General features: G+C 37.8%; 1 protein-coding gene across 1 annotated transcript in view; it reads left to right on the plus strand.

Moving 5' to 3' along the window:
- FBXL2 (F-box and leucine-rich repeat protein 2) overlaps nt 1-13,733 on the plus strand; it is a 54,387-nt gene that overhangs the window by 32,259 nt on the left and 8,395 nt on the right. Inside the window, exons 5-10 of the mRNA XM_010582786.1 lie at nt 2,876-2,970; nt 6,091-6,159; nt 6,246-6,341; nt 6,648-6,774; nt 6,972-7,046; nt 10,393-10,523. Coding sequence (XP_010581088.1) covers nt 2,876-2,970; nt 6,091-6,159; nt 6,246-6,341; nt 6,648-6,774; nt 6,972-7,046; nt 10,393-10,523 — 593 coding nt within the window. The remainder of the gene's footprint in view (nt 1-2,875; nt 2,971-6,090; nt 6,160-6,245; nt 6,342-6,647; nt 6,775-6,971; nt 7,047-10,392; nt 10,524-13,733) is intronic.

The following is a 13,733-nucleotide window of genomic DNA, read 5'->3' on the forward strand; positions in this document are numbered from 1 at the left end:
GATAATTTCATTGCTGGTCCCCAGACTCTCTGTGAGGGTGCCATCTAGTGCAGAAAGCTCTCTGGACACTTGGCTGTAGGACTTGGAGATTGAAACAATAAAATGCTGAACAACTTTTCTTACCGCTGACTTGCCTAGGTTTGATTTGGTGTGTATCTGATTACCATTTTCTGAACATTTGTTTTATAAGGTTTGAACCTTGCCTGAAATGAGGGTGCATGTGCATGAAAGTCCTTTTCAGCATATAATGAAAGGATTAGGGCGGTCGTGTCTTTGGTAAGAAAAACATGTCTGCATTAATGCTATCATAGATGTGCATAACAAAATAAAATATGACATGAAAATGAAGACAAAAATCCATGTGGAAATACAATTCCTTAATTGAATCTGAACTGATTTATTGTTTGTTGTTTGATGATACAACTTAAATTTAGAATACAATAATGAATTTGCTTCTGGATTTTTTTTAGCTTCTTAGTTGCATGAATAAAATCCAGATGGGTTTCATTTGGTGTATTTTGCTCACCGTGTTTCAAACTGTTCCTAAAGCTTTACAGTAATATATAGGCTATATTTTTTTCACTGCTCTTTTAAAATTTTACTGCCAACTCCTCTGCTAAACTGATGTTAAACATGAGGATCTTACAGAGGTAGGAGAAAGTTTTTTGGGTTTGATGTTTTTGGTTTTTGGTCTTTTTTGGCATCTGCCTCTCTCTAAATGTGTCTAAGAAGACTTGGAGCTATGATGTCATCTTTTCAGTTGCCTTTAAAAAAAGCAAATGAGAAACACAAGCTAAGAAATAATAAAGAAAACCCTACAGGTCTGTGGTCTTTTTGTTGGTAGGCCTTTTTTGTGACTGAAACCTTTCTGCTGTTTAGAAACAGTATTGGATTTTTATGTTTTCGATATGTTTGTCTTACATTGTACCTAGTGGTGTTGCTCTTTGAGACGCTATGTTTGTAGCATAGGATTCAGGAGAAGGAATGAAATTAAGTTATGATCCTCTTTTGCTATAAGAAGCTATTGTGGTTTGGAGCAATTCAGTTACTTCAGTATATTATATTTAAGTACATTTGTAATATAAACCCCTTAAATTTATTCATAAGAGTATGTTAAACCAGCAATTATTACATAAGGTAGTTTTGAACAAGATAAACTTTCATATTCAGTGTCTAAGAACTCTGTTTTTTCTTCAACTATTTTAGTAATATTTTTTTGCCTATAGATTTAGGACAGGTAAAAGCTTCTAATTGTATTTGGCAATTTTTTGCTCAGTTGGATGTTGTACTGTTTGGTGATGTTTCACATAGCATCAAGCAGTACTTGATCTGAGACGATCAAATAATGAAAAATTAGGTTTTGTGAAATTTTCCATATTTAAGACCTCATGAGGTAGAGAACTTTTTTCTATTTTTTTTTAATAATGCACTAGGGTTTGGCTTTTTTCTGCAATGTAGATTGAACTTGCATTACATGTTACTCATTGACGACTTTAGCCTTACAGTAAAGGTATTTGGCCTCTGTTGAGAAAAAATTCTGACTAAAGCTTTAAAAATACATAATTTTGTTTGTATAATGAATTCCAGTTTGTTTGTTTTGGTGTAAATTCTTCTGAGAGATAAGATAAACAATGTTACTTATAGGCTAAGAAACAAGCTCTGATAAGAAAATATTTTCACATAGTGCTAGCCAGGACTTTGGTATTAGAGGTGGACAACAAAATATAAGAAACATTTTACTGTTTCAGTAAAATTGTTACTGTCCTGTATAGAGAGGAAAACAAACAAAAAAATCTGCTGATCTCTAATTCTGTAAGTATTCCTGCTTAAAAAAAAAAAAGAGAGAAGAAAATAAAAGGTGCTGTTAAGTATTAGTCCTGTTTGTTAAATGATCAGTGTTGATTTCTTTTACCTCCCTAAAATTAGATACAATGTGATGTCTAGTCAGTTTTTGCAGTGGCCTCCTGCTTTTTGCTATCTTATCTTGTTTTTCCTACCAAAAAAAAGGTGTATTTTTATTGTAGTTTAATAACATTTTTGCATAATAGTACTTTCAGATTGAATATTAGAAGTACTGTGCCATCCTGCTTACTCCTAGTGTATAGCAAAATGCACTTTCAGGATGTAAATAAAACGCATTTTGTAGTGATGTGGGGTCAAATAGGCAGGTTTTTTGGTAAGCTGTGCTTCAGCTTTTGACAAGTAACAGTGCATAAAGTGTGTAAGCTTCACAATGTGAGAAGTTCTTTGGCATCCCCAAGTGTTAAGCACAGACACTCAAATATACATGACACTGAAGACTGGCAGGTGGGCTCTGGCAAATCTTCTGGAGGCAACTGAAGTGGCCGCTCCCACCAAGGTGTTCAGCACCTTCTTTCCATTGCAGAGGTAATCATCCCTATAGCAGGGACTGTAAAACGGGACTCATCGGGGGCTGCAGTTCAGTGATGTATGTCTTCATGGACAATTTAAACTTACATGCTGTAGCAGTAACAGTGATCCTTGAGGAATGGGCATGCCTCCCATTGCGTCTCTGGGGCAGTTCTTCAGTTCCTTACACATCTGACAAAACTTGCAGATCATTTTAGCAGTCTTAATGAGTAGGTTTTGCTAAGACAAAAAATTGAGCCATGTGTGATAATTAAAAAAAAAAAAAAAAAAAAAAAGAAAGAACTAAAGATTGAATTGAATAGCACTTCAATGCGAGTGGAGATTCTCAACAGAACTTTTTTCGTAAAGTAGCAAAAGAAATTAAAAGAGGTGTAGTTCTGGTGGGGTATAGCTGGGGCTGGTCTTCACTCCCGGCATTTTTAATTTGGTTAGAATGTTATGTCAGAATAAAACTCAACAAAATCTTCCTTTTATTTGGTTTAAGGGTCGTGTTGTGGAAAATATATCGAAAAGGTGTGGTGGGTTCCTGAGACAACTTAGTCTGAGAGGATGTCTTGGTGTTGGAGACTCCTCTTTAAAGTAAGTAAAGTCCTAGATTGAGACATCACTTATTTCCTAATGTCCAGACCAAAAGCAATTATTATTACATTTGTTTGGATTTCTAAGTACTGACTAATGACCAAATGGGATACTTAAGTAAGTATTAAGTACCTTAATAATGACTAAATGAGATGTCAGTTTGAGATCAAGTATAGCTACTGTTATTTTCTGGAAATGAACTGAGAACTGTGCTTTTCAGAAATGTGTCTTTTTCTTTCACTAGTATTATGTAGATATCTCTCAGGTTTCAAGCAGTTAAAATGTTTTCAGACCTGTACTCTGGTGTCCTACAATATTAGTTTCATCAAGATTAGTAGTCAGTCAGTTTATAGTTTATCTTGTTGTCTGGACAAGAGGTGACCGTAGCAATGTGACGAAGAATAAAGACTGGTACGATTGAGTGCCTACAAAATCGGGAAAGGCCTGGGATTCTCTTCTTGCTCTAACATAAGAACAGGCAGGCAACAGGAACATCTTGGGAGACTTTAGAGACAGTGGCCCTTCTTTACACAGTATATAAATTGAACTTGCAGTTTGTTCCCAGAAGACCATTTGAATCCATATAAGCTTTTTCTACATGCAGACTGTTTAGCCAGACCCTTCTGTGGATATTTCTCTGAGTATTTAAACCCAAAGATCCTACCTCCAGCTGAAGGGGGTCCCTAAGCCACAAGTACGTCAGGGCTCAAAGAATATTTGGAGAAAGCCTCAGGGTATGGCTTTTTGTAGTTATGCTTTCCTCTGCTATCACAGGAGGCTGGGCTGAATGGTGTTCAGCCTGATGTAGTGTGGCCATTCTTAGGAGGAAAATACAAGCACAAAGATTTTGTTAAGCACTGGGCATTAAGTTAGTGTCTTGTGACCTTTAGCTCTTTCTTAAATTTTTAAGTAGGTCTAATGCACTGACTTTTGTCTCTAGAGTAGATTCATCCAGCAACCAGTTAAGCAATGGATTGCTTTAGTAACCCAAACAGGCATCCTAGCTTCAGACCTGAATATTTCCCCAGAGCTTTCCTTTCCTCTAGGCCCATTCCCAAACTGCTCCGTGGTGTGTCTCTACCTTCAGGCAGTCTTGCCTCCTCAGGGGAAAGTGTGTATCATTACCATCTCCCATATTACTGGCAATTGCTGTCAAAAAAGAGGTAGCCCCAACCAGAGTTAGCTTGCTGCAAATGCTCCTCCAAGTTCCCAGAGTATTCACACAGATGGTCCCCATGTCCTCAGTAGGGAAGGCAATAGCAGGAGTGGGGGAGAGGGGGAAGGCAGGCTCCGACAGAGGCAGCAACTACTGTGGGGAGAAGGTAGTGGGAAAGGCGATGAGAAGGGTGTAGGAAGAAGGAGTTGTGAAGTAGGTAACAGTTGTTCCACTCCCTCTAGCCCCCCCGCATTAACTCCATTCTCACGTTTGGTTTAGGCTCCCAGCTGTGCTTTTCAGGATGCTAAGGCTAGGGGACTGCAGTGAGGGTTGTGAATAGGACCAAAAATTGTAGGTGGGTTCAGGTATTAGTAATGTTTGAGAAGTGGCGGAGGGCTGGAGATGGGATATTTTAAAATAATGATGTATTTAGTAAACAGATACTTAAGAATAAATATACAGCAGTTCACTGTGTAGCATGTGTACATTGTAGGGATGATACAGCTAGTTATGCTGGCAGGTAATAGGACAGGCTTACCTGAGACTGGCTACCAGAGTGTTACTGGTGCATCCATAACAACTAACTGGTGCAGATGGTGGTGTCTAAGACAGTTTAGGAAGGAAGATGATTCACCTCTGAAATATAAGCAGGTTATATTGAAATTGAAAATGAATGATAAATGCATGAGCTTTAAGACTTTCAAAACATTAGCATAAGAAAGGTGGCATTAATTTTCAGATACTTGTTCTGAAAATGACTTTTCCTATCAGGCTTTTTGTGTTGAGTTGTTTCCAGATCCATTAGTTTTGTGGGTGACATCAACTTTTGTTTAAAACCAGCCAATTATCCAAGTAGGTATTGGCTGTGGAAGTACCGAACGTTTGTGGCAGCTCTCCTGAGACGTGCCCCATGCTTCAATCTCAGAGGCAAAGTTTGCTGCTGTTCCTCCAGAGTGTAGCATCTTTCCAAGTGATTTGAAGAGTGTCTCAATTGTAAATCTCCCTCCAGTACATGAATTTTGGAATAGCTGTTTTGAGAATTCAAGTGGAAACTCTCACCAGTATAACTGCTTGCTGGGTTTTTTTCCATTGTTTTCAATCCACAGTGGAGAGCCAGGAAGTTGTTACCAGCTGAGTGTTTAGTCGGATCTGTTAACCACGGCAAGCCTCCAGACAAAACTGTTTTTGTGTGTTTCCTCCACCCCTGCCAATAAAATCCATACAGTTGGAGGAAACATGGGCATAAAAACTGTTCTGAAATGCAATGCAGCTGTAAATATTACTCTGCAGAGATGAAAAGAAAGTTTGTGTATTTCTTCTGGGTAATTAGTATAATGATACATACAGGCTTTTAGCAGTATAATAGCTCCAATCATCCTTAGAGTTCATACCCAGTAGTGCATGTAGATGCATTTCAATTTTTAAAATCATAAATAACTAATTCGCAACCCACAGGGCTTTCCATTGGTAGTCCGATAGGCTTAGGTCCTACTTCTGTAATGCGCAAGGTACGTTGCTTTTCATTTGATGTGGGAGCAAGCTCCTTAAGACCTACAAAGGCTTCAGTGATGACATGTGCAAAAACTCTTCCCCGCAGCTTAATATTTAACTTGATGTGATATTTAAACCCTTCTGTTTATGTCCTTAATGTTTTTAGTTAAGGCATTTGAAGCAAGTCAGTTCTGGCTTGTATACGACAGAAATAAACACCTTGCTCAAGTGGTATTGGAGAGAGAAGCAACACGTGGTTTCAGGAGTTGCTGAAGAGAGAAACTTGTAATAGCAAAAGGAAAAAGCAGCCACTGAGACAGATGTATTTGAAGTGTACTTTGTAACAACACTGTGTGGCTTGAAGATTAAGCTTTTTGACTGAGGTTGGAAGGCCCTAGGGGACAGAGCGCACTCTAGTGACTGTACTGCAACTTGTGACATATTAATTCTCCAGCTTTTTGTTGCTGTTCTAGGACCTTTGCACAGAACTGTAGAAACATCGAACACTTAAATCTAAATGGGTGCACAAAAATCACTGACAGGTAAGTCAAAGGGGTTTTTTGTTTGATGGGAAAATTTGGAAAAAGAAGTAGCTGAAGGTATTTTTAGTGTGTCTGCTGTTTTGCAGCACGTGTTACAGTCTTAGCAGATTCTGTTCCAAGCTGAAACATCTGGATCTGACATCTTGCGTAGCCATCACGAACAGCTCTTTGAAAGGCTTAAGGTAAGAAGATTCAGTGTTTTGTGTTAAAGAAAAGCATTTAAAGAGCTGTTCAACATTTAATAAAGTGAAAAAAAATCAAAGCTGAACCTTAATACTGTGTATCAGAGCTGGCTTTATCCTGTATCTAGGACTTCTTGGGTGTAGACTGATGTTTGTGTGTGGTCTTTTCTCATGACTTTTCTGTGGAGGCCTGGCACAGTCCACTGGCTATCATTAATTTCTAACAGTGTGTTTAATTTGGGTTTCCCACTGTTATGACTATTTGAAGGCTGGATTTAACTTTATGTATTTTTTTAATTCTCCCAGTGAGGGTTGCAGAAATCTGGAACATTTGAATCTTTCCTGGTGTGATCAGATTACGAAGGATGGTATTGAAGCACTGGTGAAAGGGTGTAGTGGACTAAAAGCTCTATTTCTTAGAGGTTGCACACAGGTACATAACTGCTTGGGTGATCCTTTAGGAATAAAATTTTATTTTGGGTTTTTGAAATCTCCATGAATTAAAAAAAAAAAAAATTTTGTTATAGTCTTTTGTTCAATAGTACAAGACGTATACATTCTTTGGGCTGCTTTGCTGTGCTTTTAATTTCTTGTTTCTTTTCCTATGTCCGGTTTAATTGCTAAATACAGTTAGAAGATGAAGCACTGAAACACATTCAAAATCACTGTCATGAACTTGTAATCCTGAATTTACAATCCTGTACAGTAAGTATTTGAAGCTTCAAAAAGATATATTCTCTAAGAATCATAAGCCATTTTTGAATGCTAATGAATTTATCTGCTACACACTTAAATAGTACATCTCTACAGAATTTTGTGGAATAGAGGTCTTAAATGAGCTGGCTGTTTCTACAGCTGAGTGTGGATTTGGAGTGTTGGGTCATTTTTTTTCCCCTCATTACACTTTTTAACTGTAGTAAGCTCTAGCGTAAGAATTAGCTGCATTCATTCAAATCTTATGAACTGTGTATGCGCTAAACCATGCAGTTTTACAGATGTAGTTCTTGTTCTCCCATCTGTTAAGGTCAAACATTTTAGTCTATTCATAATTTTAAGGTTTCTAATTGAGCAGAAGCCATATTCTGGGCTACATAATTGACAGTAAAATATGATGGCATCATAACTGAAGATGACTCAGAACCATCTAGATAGCAGGAGGAGGGCATGCTTTTTAAATAGTAATGGAGGAACACATGCATTTGTAATTAAATGACTGGGAATCATTCATGTACTTTTAATTCTGCTTAGAGAGTACACAAAAATTAGATTTGCTGTATTTTATATTGGCTTTTTTGTTGTTTCTGATGTGACTTTTTAGGAACACGAAAGATGTCTTTAATGTATGTAAGTCATTCTTTGTCTGTAAATAAGCCTTAGAAAATAAATTAGAATTTCAGTGTTTCAGTCATGCAAATTTGAATAATGAAGCTAGATTCTTTTCTTTTGCTTTTGAAAATTTTTCTAAGGTTTTATTGCTAGAAGGTATAAAGTCTGCTTGGGCTAAAACTTTCAAATCTGTCTTACACGTCATTCCTGAATGAATGTGGCATGGGACCATTTTTTATTAAGATTTGATGAAAGTTTTTGGACCTAATAGGTTTCTTTAAAGTGTTGAACATTTTGGAGCATTAAGGGTTATTAAAAGTTATATTAAAAAATTGCAGAAATTAAGAACAATAGGAATACAAAGCTTGAGCATCCATGAGCCAGATGTTTAGTGAAAGAGAGAATTTTCAGATTTTTCAATCTGAATTTAGGTGCCTACTGAAGCTGGGCACCTAAAGATAATGGGAATGAAAGGACATTCCTTGTTTTAGGCAGAACCACACTTGCATAAATAAAGTCAGTATGTAATTTCCTCCCCTTTCACTCTTCCTTTTGCTGTCCTCCTTCTCCAAAGTTGTTCTTCTGTTTTATTTTACCTGAGACTAATGAGATACATCGAGGCCAGCCTTTTCTGATTATTTTCATGGAAGGCTCTCAAGAGGTCTGATGATAATCAGTTATGATCTCTCCCGCTTAAAAGGGGCATTGGCATAGGAGTATACCAGAATTTTCCTTTGGCCAGTATGTTTGTTGTAATGTAGATATGAAGTACCAACAAAAAAACCCTCATGAGTGAAAGTATTTTTCCCTTTGAATTTTTTGAGTTGATAGTCTGTGTGTCCTACCTAGTTACGTGTGCTTTAAAGTTTTATTTCACTGGACTTGTCCTGCTTGCTGTAGATTAGAAGCATGCTTCCAGAAACAGCCAGGCTCTTTATGATCAAAGAGCTAGCACTGATTTTTACACAGCAGGTCTCCTTGTGCTTTATATGATCCACACTTTGATTCTAGTGGCTCTCTTCTGTGTACCCTGTAAAATGCCAGGTCAGCTCCAGCAGCTGTGGAATGAACTGATATTAACTCTGGAAACTGCACATCTGAAAGGTACCATCTTTAGAGAAAGATTTTAGAAACTGGGGACTTGCAAGCATTTTTTGAGCACTTTTCTTTCCTGAGAGGGATGTAAGCATTGAAATCACAAGCAGTTTCAGAATGGAAAATTCTCATATATAACTTGAGGGTTTTGTCCATCTCCAACGGCAGCATAAAATTTACATAGTCCTCACCTCCCAAATAGTTCCTTTTCACAATAATAGTGTCATGAGTATCTCTCAAAGGAAACAAAACAATTCCAGAAAACATGTTTTGGAGAGTCAAATCCAGAAATACCTGACTGCTGTTGGACTTTTAATTTAAAAAAAAAAAAAAAAAAAGCTTATCTTCTTGTCTGTAGATTATGCAAATCCTTCTGGATCCACAAAAAGAAGACAAGACTTCTAGTTTTCTGTCTAGAATAATTTTTATTTGACAGAACAAATTGTGCAAATATAAACTGCTATTAAAAAGTGCTGGGTTGGGGGAGGGAGCATAAGGTGATCTCCCTTTGTGCTGAGCTGCTGCTATTTCTCATCCTGTTTTCATCTATGAAAGGTAATGCTTGTGGTAATAGCCTCAGAAATATGCTATAGTAGTATTAGTGTACCTAGATGAGTGACTTATAAAAGGAATGTGTATTTTCCATTCAAAATACAGTAGAGGTCTTTGTTATTGGAAGGGTAATGTTAGGCCAGGAAATAAAATAACCTGTTTCACCATGAAGAATTAGTCATTCAGCAGAAAAATTAAATTCTTGGAGTTAAGAGTGGGAGGAGGAGTGAATACTTTTTCCAGAATAGAAAACATGTAAACAAAATAATATTTGCACACACACACCAATAACCTAGTTCCTGTTGCTATTTTGTGTGCAGCTGCATTGGGGCTATTTCTTATAGTTCCTGTTTCAGAGAAAACTTTTTTATTCATACTCCAAATTTAGAGTTACTTTTTTCAGAATATCTAGTACAAAGCAATTTTGAGAAATGAAAAACCCTCTTTTCAGTTAAATCTTTCAGTTAAAGACAACTGCATAGGGCAGGGCAAACCTGGCTTTTACATTTATCTTCTGTAAAGAATGGGTTATATGTAATTGTTTACCTGTAATTCTTGCTTTGAAAACTATCCGAAGGTGAAGGATTTTTACCCTTGGGTCCTAGTGCTCCAGTGCAAAATAGGTAGTTAGCTCTCCTGCTGTTGAGCTTTGAGGTCTCTTTTGCACTGTTCCTGAACTTACACAGTCACTGGAATGAAAGACCTGAACTCTACAAACATAGAAGCAGCGAGCTATTTCACACAATGACAACTACAATAAAAAAAAAAAAAAAAAAGAAAATTATAAAGCAAAAGCAAAGTGAAAGAGGAAGACAACAACAAACAACTCTCCCTCTGTGCTTCAGACTGCCTTTGAGCAGTACTAGAGATCTGTGGAAAAAGACATAGCTAAGTAGGAATTGTGTGTGTTGATTGTCTTTATCAGTGAAGATGGTTTCATGATGGTATTTTTTGGTTAAAAATCCACAGGTTGCCATGGGTATGTACAGTACACTAACAATTCAGTAATATGACTTGATTTTTGTTCTTAGCTGATTACTTGATAATGGAGTAACTTTAACCTTCTTCTGTGTTGCAGCAAATTTCAGATGAAGGCATTGTAAAAATCTGCAGAGGATGCCATAGACTTCAGTCACTCTGTGTTTCAGGCTGTAGCAACCTTACAGATGCTTCTCTGACAGCACTTGGTCTAAACTGTCCAAGGCTGAAGTGAGTATGTCGTGAGCGTGTCGTGAGTATGTCATGTTATTACTGGCCTGATCTAAGAAATTCACTTCTGAAGATAATCAGCTGATATCCACAGGTTTAATTTAGCTTTGTGTTGTTTGTGTTACCTTTGCAATCAAAACATTAAGTTAGAAGTACCAGCTGAATATAAACTTGAGGACTGGTCCTCTGTAGCTGACATGAATGTAGTCCACTGTATATTGGAAAAACAAGAAGTAATATGTGACAAATAAAACACGTTGAACCTAGCAGTTCAATTCTGTGCTTCTAGTTAAGTGTTTTAGGTACTAATTACAAGCCAGAAGAAAAGAAGATATAAAGCCCATTATTTTTTTAAAAGGTAAAAATATCTGTAGATGTGTTGTCTTGTGATGTTTGTACTCTGATGTGGTTTATTGCAGTGGTTTGTCTTGCAAAAAAAAAAGCTAAATCATACCTGAGTATTATATTCACAGATTTTATTAGCATGTTTTTTTAATATGCTCTGCAGTGCATCCTGGCATTCTTAAACTCTGATATGGAGTGTGCTAATGTCTCCACAAGCACTGAGGACTGATACTTATGGGATGTTTTGAGTAATAGGGGCTCATCAGTTAAAAATAATATGAACTTTTACGTTGGTGTAATTTGTGCTAACATACATGTTATGGTGGTATCCTCAGAAGTGAGGACATCTTCAGCTTTAATAACGAAGCTCAGTCATGCAGCAGCTCTCTGGCTGTAGAGACATATAATACTTCTTGCAAGGTCTAATTTTAATGTAAATTTAATCAAACCAAAAGATTTTTGGATGAAAGTAAATTGCCATTTAAGACAGGAATGTGCAGGAGTTGCAGCTTGTTATACTTCAGTCACAGATAAATGGAGGAAAGGGTAGACCGTAAAAATAGGGCAAGCTACATTCAAACGCCAGTATGCAGTATGCTGACATGCAGCGTTCCTTTAGCTGATTGAATGAAAAAGAGTTTTTGTTACTGTAGAAAACCTGTCCTTAAGACAATTCCAGAGTGACAGTCCCCTTCGTGTCACCATTCATACTTACAAGAGCTTATGTGTGCCAGTGTTAGGGGCTTAGGAGTCTTCTGACACTTAACTGCATTCCTTAGAAAGCTGTGCTGTTATTACTGGTCTTTTTCCATGATTTCTCTCATTCTTTCAATTCACAGCTCAGATTGGAAATAAAAGGTGGTCTAAAGTGCTATTAGTTGTGCAGTTCTTTCCAAGAAATTGTTTTTACTTTGGTAGGTAAACTGTTAGCCCCTGTCTGTACCACGAGGGGGAAGGCGTCTGCCGTTCTTCCCCTTTAATGAGGAACAGTATAATGAAAAAAAATGACCCTTTGCAGTGATTGCTGCAGAGGAGTGTGTGATGGAAGGACAGATGATACAGCTGGTTACATCTAGACTTTTGGGATTATGTATGGAAAGTACTTGTTAAAAATTATGTTGGAAATCAAAGGCAAATGTAATTCTGCGCTTGTTCGTACCTTCTGAATATTTTGGTGTTTAGTACAAAAGAAAACTCTCCTGCCTCTGTTGGACATGCTGGCCCTGTTAGGAAGCTTTTGAGTATTTTGTGCTGTGCTACTCTCGCTTCACTTCAGGGTCTTGGATGTCCCATGATGCTGTTTTCCATGATGGTGCTGTGTTCCACAGCTGTTACCACTCACAAATGACATCTCCTTGAAAAAAAATCCTAAGCTTGACCAGTTCCCTGGTTTTTTTCCCCTACATCAAGATACAGGTGTCTCCTCATACCTTTTTATGTCTGCTCATTTAAGTGCTTGATACCTTCTCTGTTTTCCTTTTTTACTGCTTTTTAGTGTTAAAATACTAGTAGTTGTTTTGATGAGGCTTATTAGGAAAAGCACCCAAGAACCATGAATGTCTTTGTCTAGGTGGGGCTGTGAAAATTAGGATCATATTGCCTTTAACCCCATTAATGTTCTCTCCCACCTCTGCTAATTCAACAGGAGTAGGGAGGTGCTGTGTGCAGAGACACTCCAGGTGTGCCCAAAAGACATCTGTAGGCAATGAATGTAACTGTGAGGTCTGTCTTGGAGAACATTGCTTTATAAGAGTGCGGAATCTGCTCTTGGATATCATTTTGTTTCATCAGCTCTTATGCTAGGTACTTTGTCACAAATCACTGGATGGGAAATAAATGTCAGCTGTATCTGGAAAAAAGAGCCCTCTGTAATTAAGTACAATCACTGAAACAAAGCAAGAATTAGAACTTTGCTCATTTTCGTGCTGACCACTGCCTTCCCACCTGTTTTTCATCCTGGGGCCTGACTGATGCAGCATGTGTATATATAACTTACTCTCCCTGTTCTGCCCTTCTGACTGACTGCACACCCAATTTCAGGAAAGCTAGAGCTGCTAGTCTTCTGGTTTCTTACCCCTCTGTTACCATATTCTTATTTTCAACCAGATGCGCAGTAAGTAGCGGCTTCACTATTTTGCACACTGTGGATGTAATTTTTTTTCCCCCCTTTGAAGTCAGAAATGTAATGGGGTTGGGGATCCAATGGTTCTAAGTGTAGGTGGGGTTGAAAGCAAGTAATTGATGAAAGGAGTAAGAATGGTAACAAATGTTACTTGAACCATATTTTGTTGTTGTTGTTGTTGGGTTTTTTCCCTTCCTATTTGGTGTCCTAGGTAATATTCAGAGTAGCTGAGAGTATTTTATGATGGGTTGCTAGCTGCCCTTGATGGAAGGGCACAAAGTTCCCAAAGGTGAGTCTGGAAAGAAAATCCAGAGGTGTTACAACCATCCGTTTGGGAAGCGGTACCTGTCTTGTTACCTCTCTGTTGGCTGTTCTTGAGTTTCCATCATACTTCTGAACCTTGTTGAAAACTAGCACTCTGGAAGTGGTTTTCAAGGATGTATCCTGTGGGGCTACCTCTGAAGCCAGCTGTGCTCTTCCTTTTGTCTTGGAAGAGACTGATCCAGCAAAGTCATAGTCAGAGCCCCACATCCTGTACTCTGGTGAGGTTGTATTTTTTTTATGCACACAGCATGGCTTTTCCCTTTGTACTTTCTCTATGGAGACAGAGCTTTCTAATGATCTCCTAAACCAGTGGAAGGATGTAGGTGCCTCTAAATGTTACTGCAGCAAGAAGTTGTTTTGTCCATCTTTTCATGCCTTTTCCCTGCTGACCCCAGTACAGAAATAGTGTTTGCTGTGGT

Source organism: Haliaeetus leucocephalus, unplaced genomic scaffold, assembly GCF_000737465.1.
Source record: "Haliaeetus leucocephalus isolate CR32 unplaced genomic scaffold, Haliaeetus_leucocephalus-4.0 Scaffold83, whole genome shotgun sequence".
Taxonomy (NCBI): Eukaryota; Metazoa; Chordata; class Aves; order Accipitriformes; family Accipitridae; genus Haliaeetus; species Haliaeetus leucocephalus.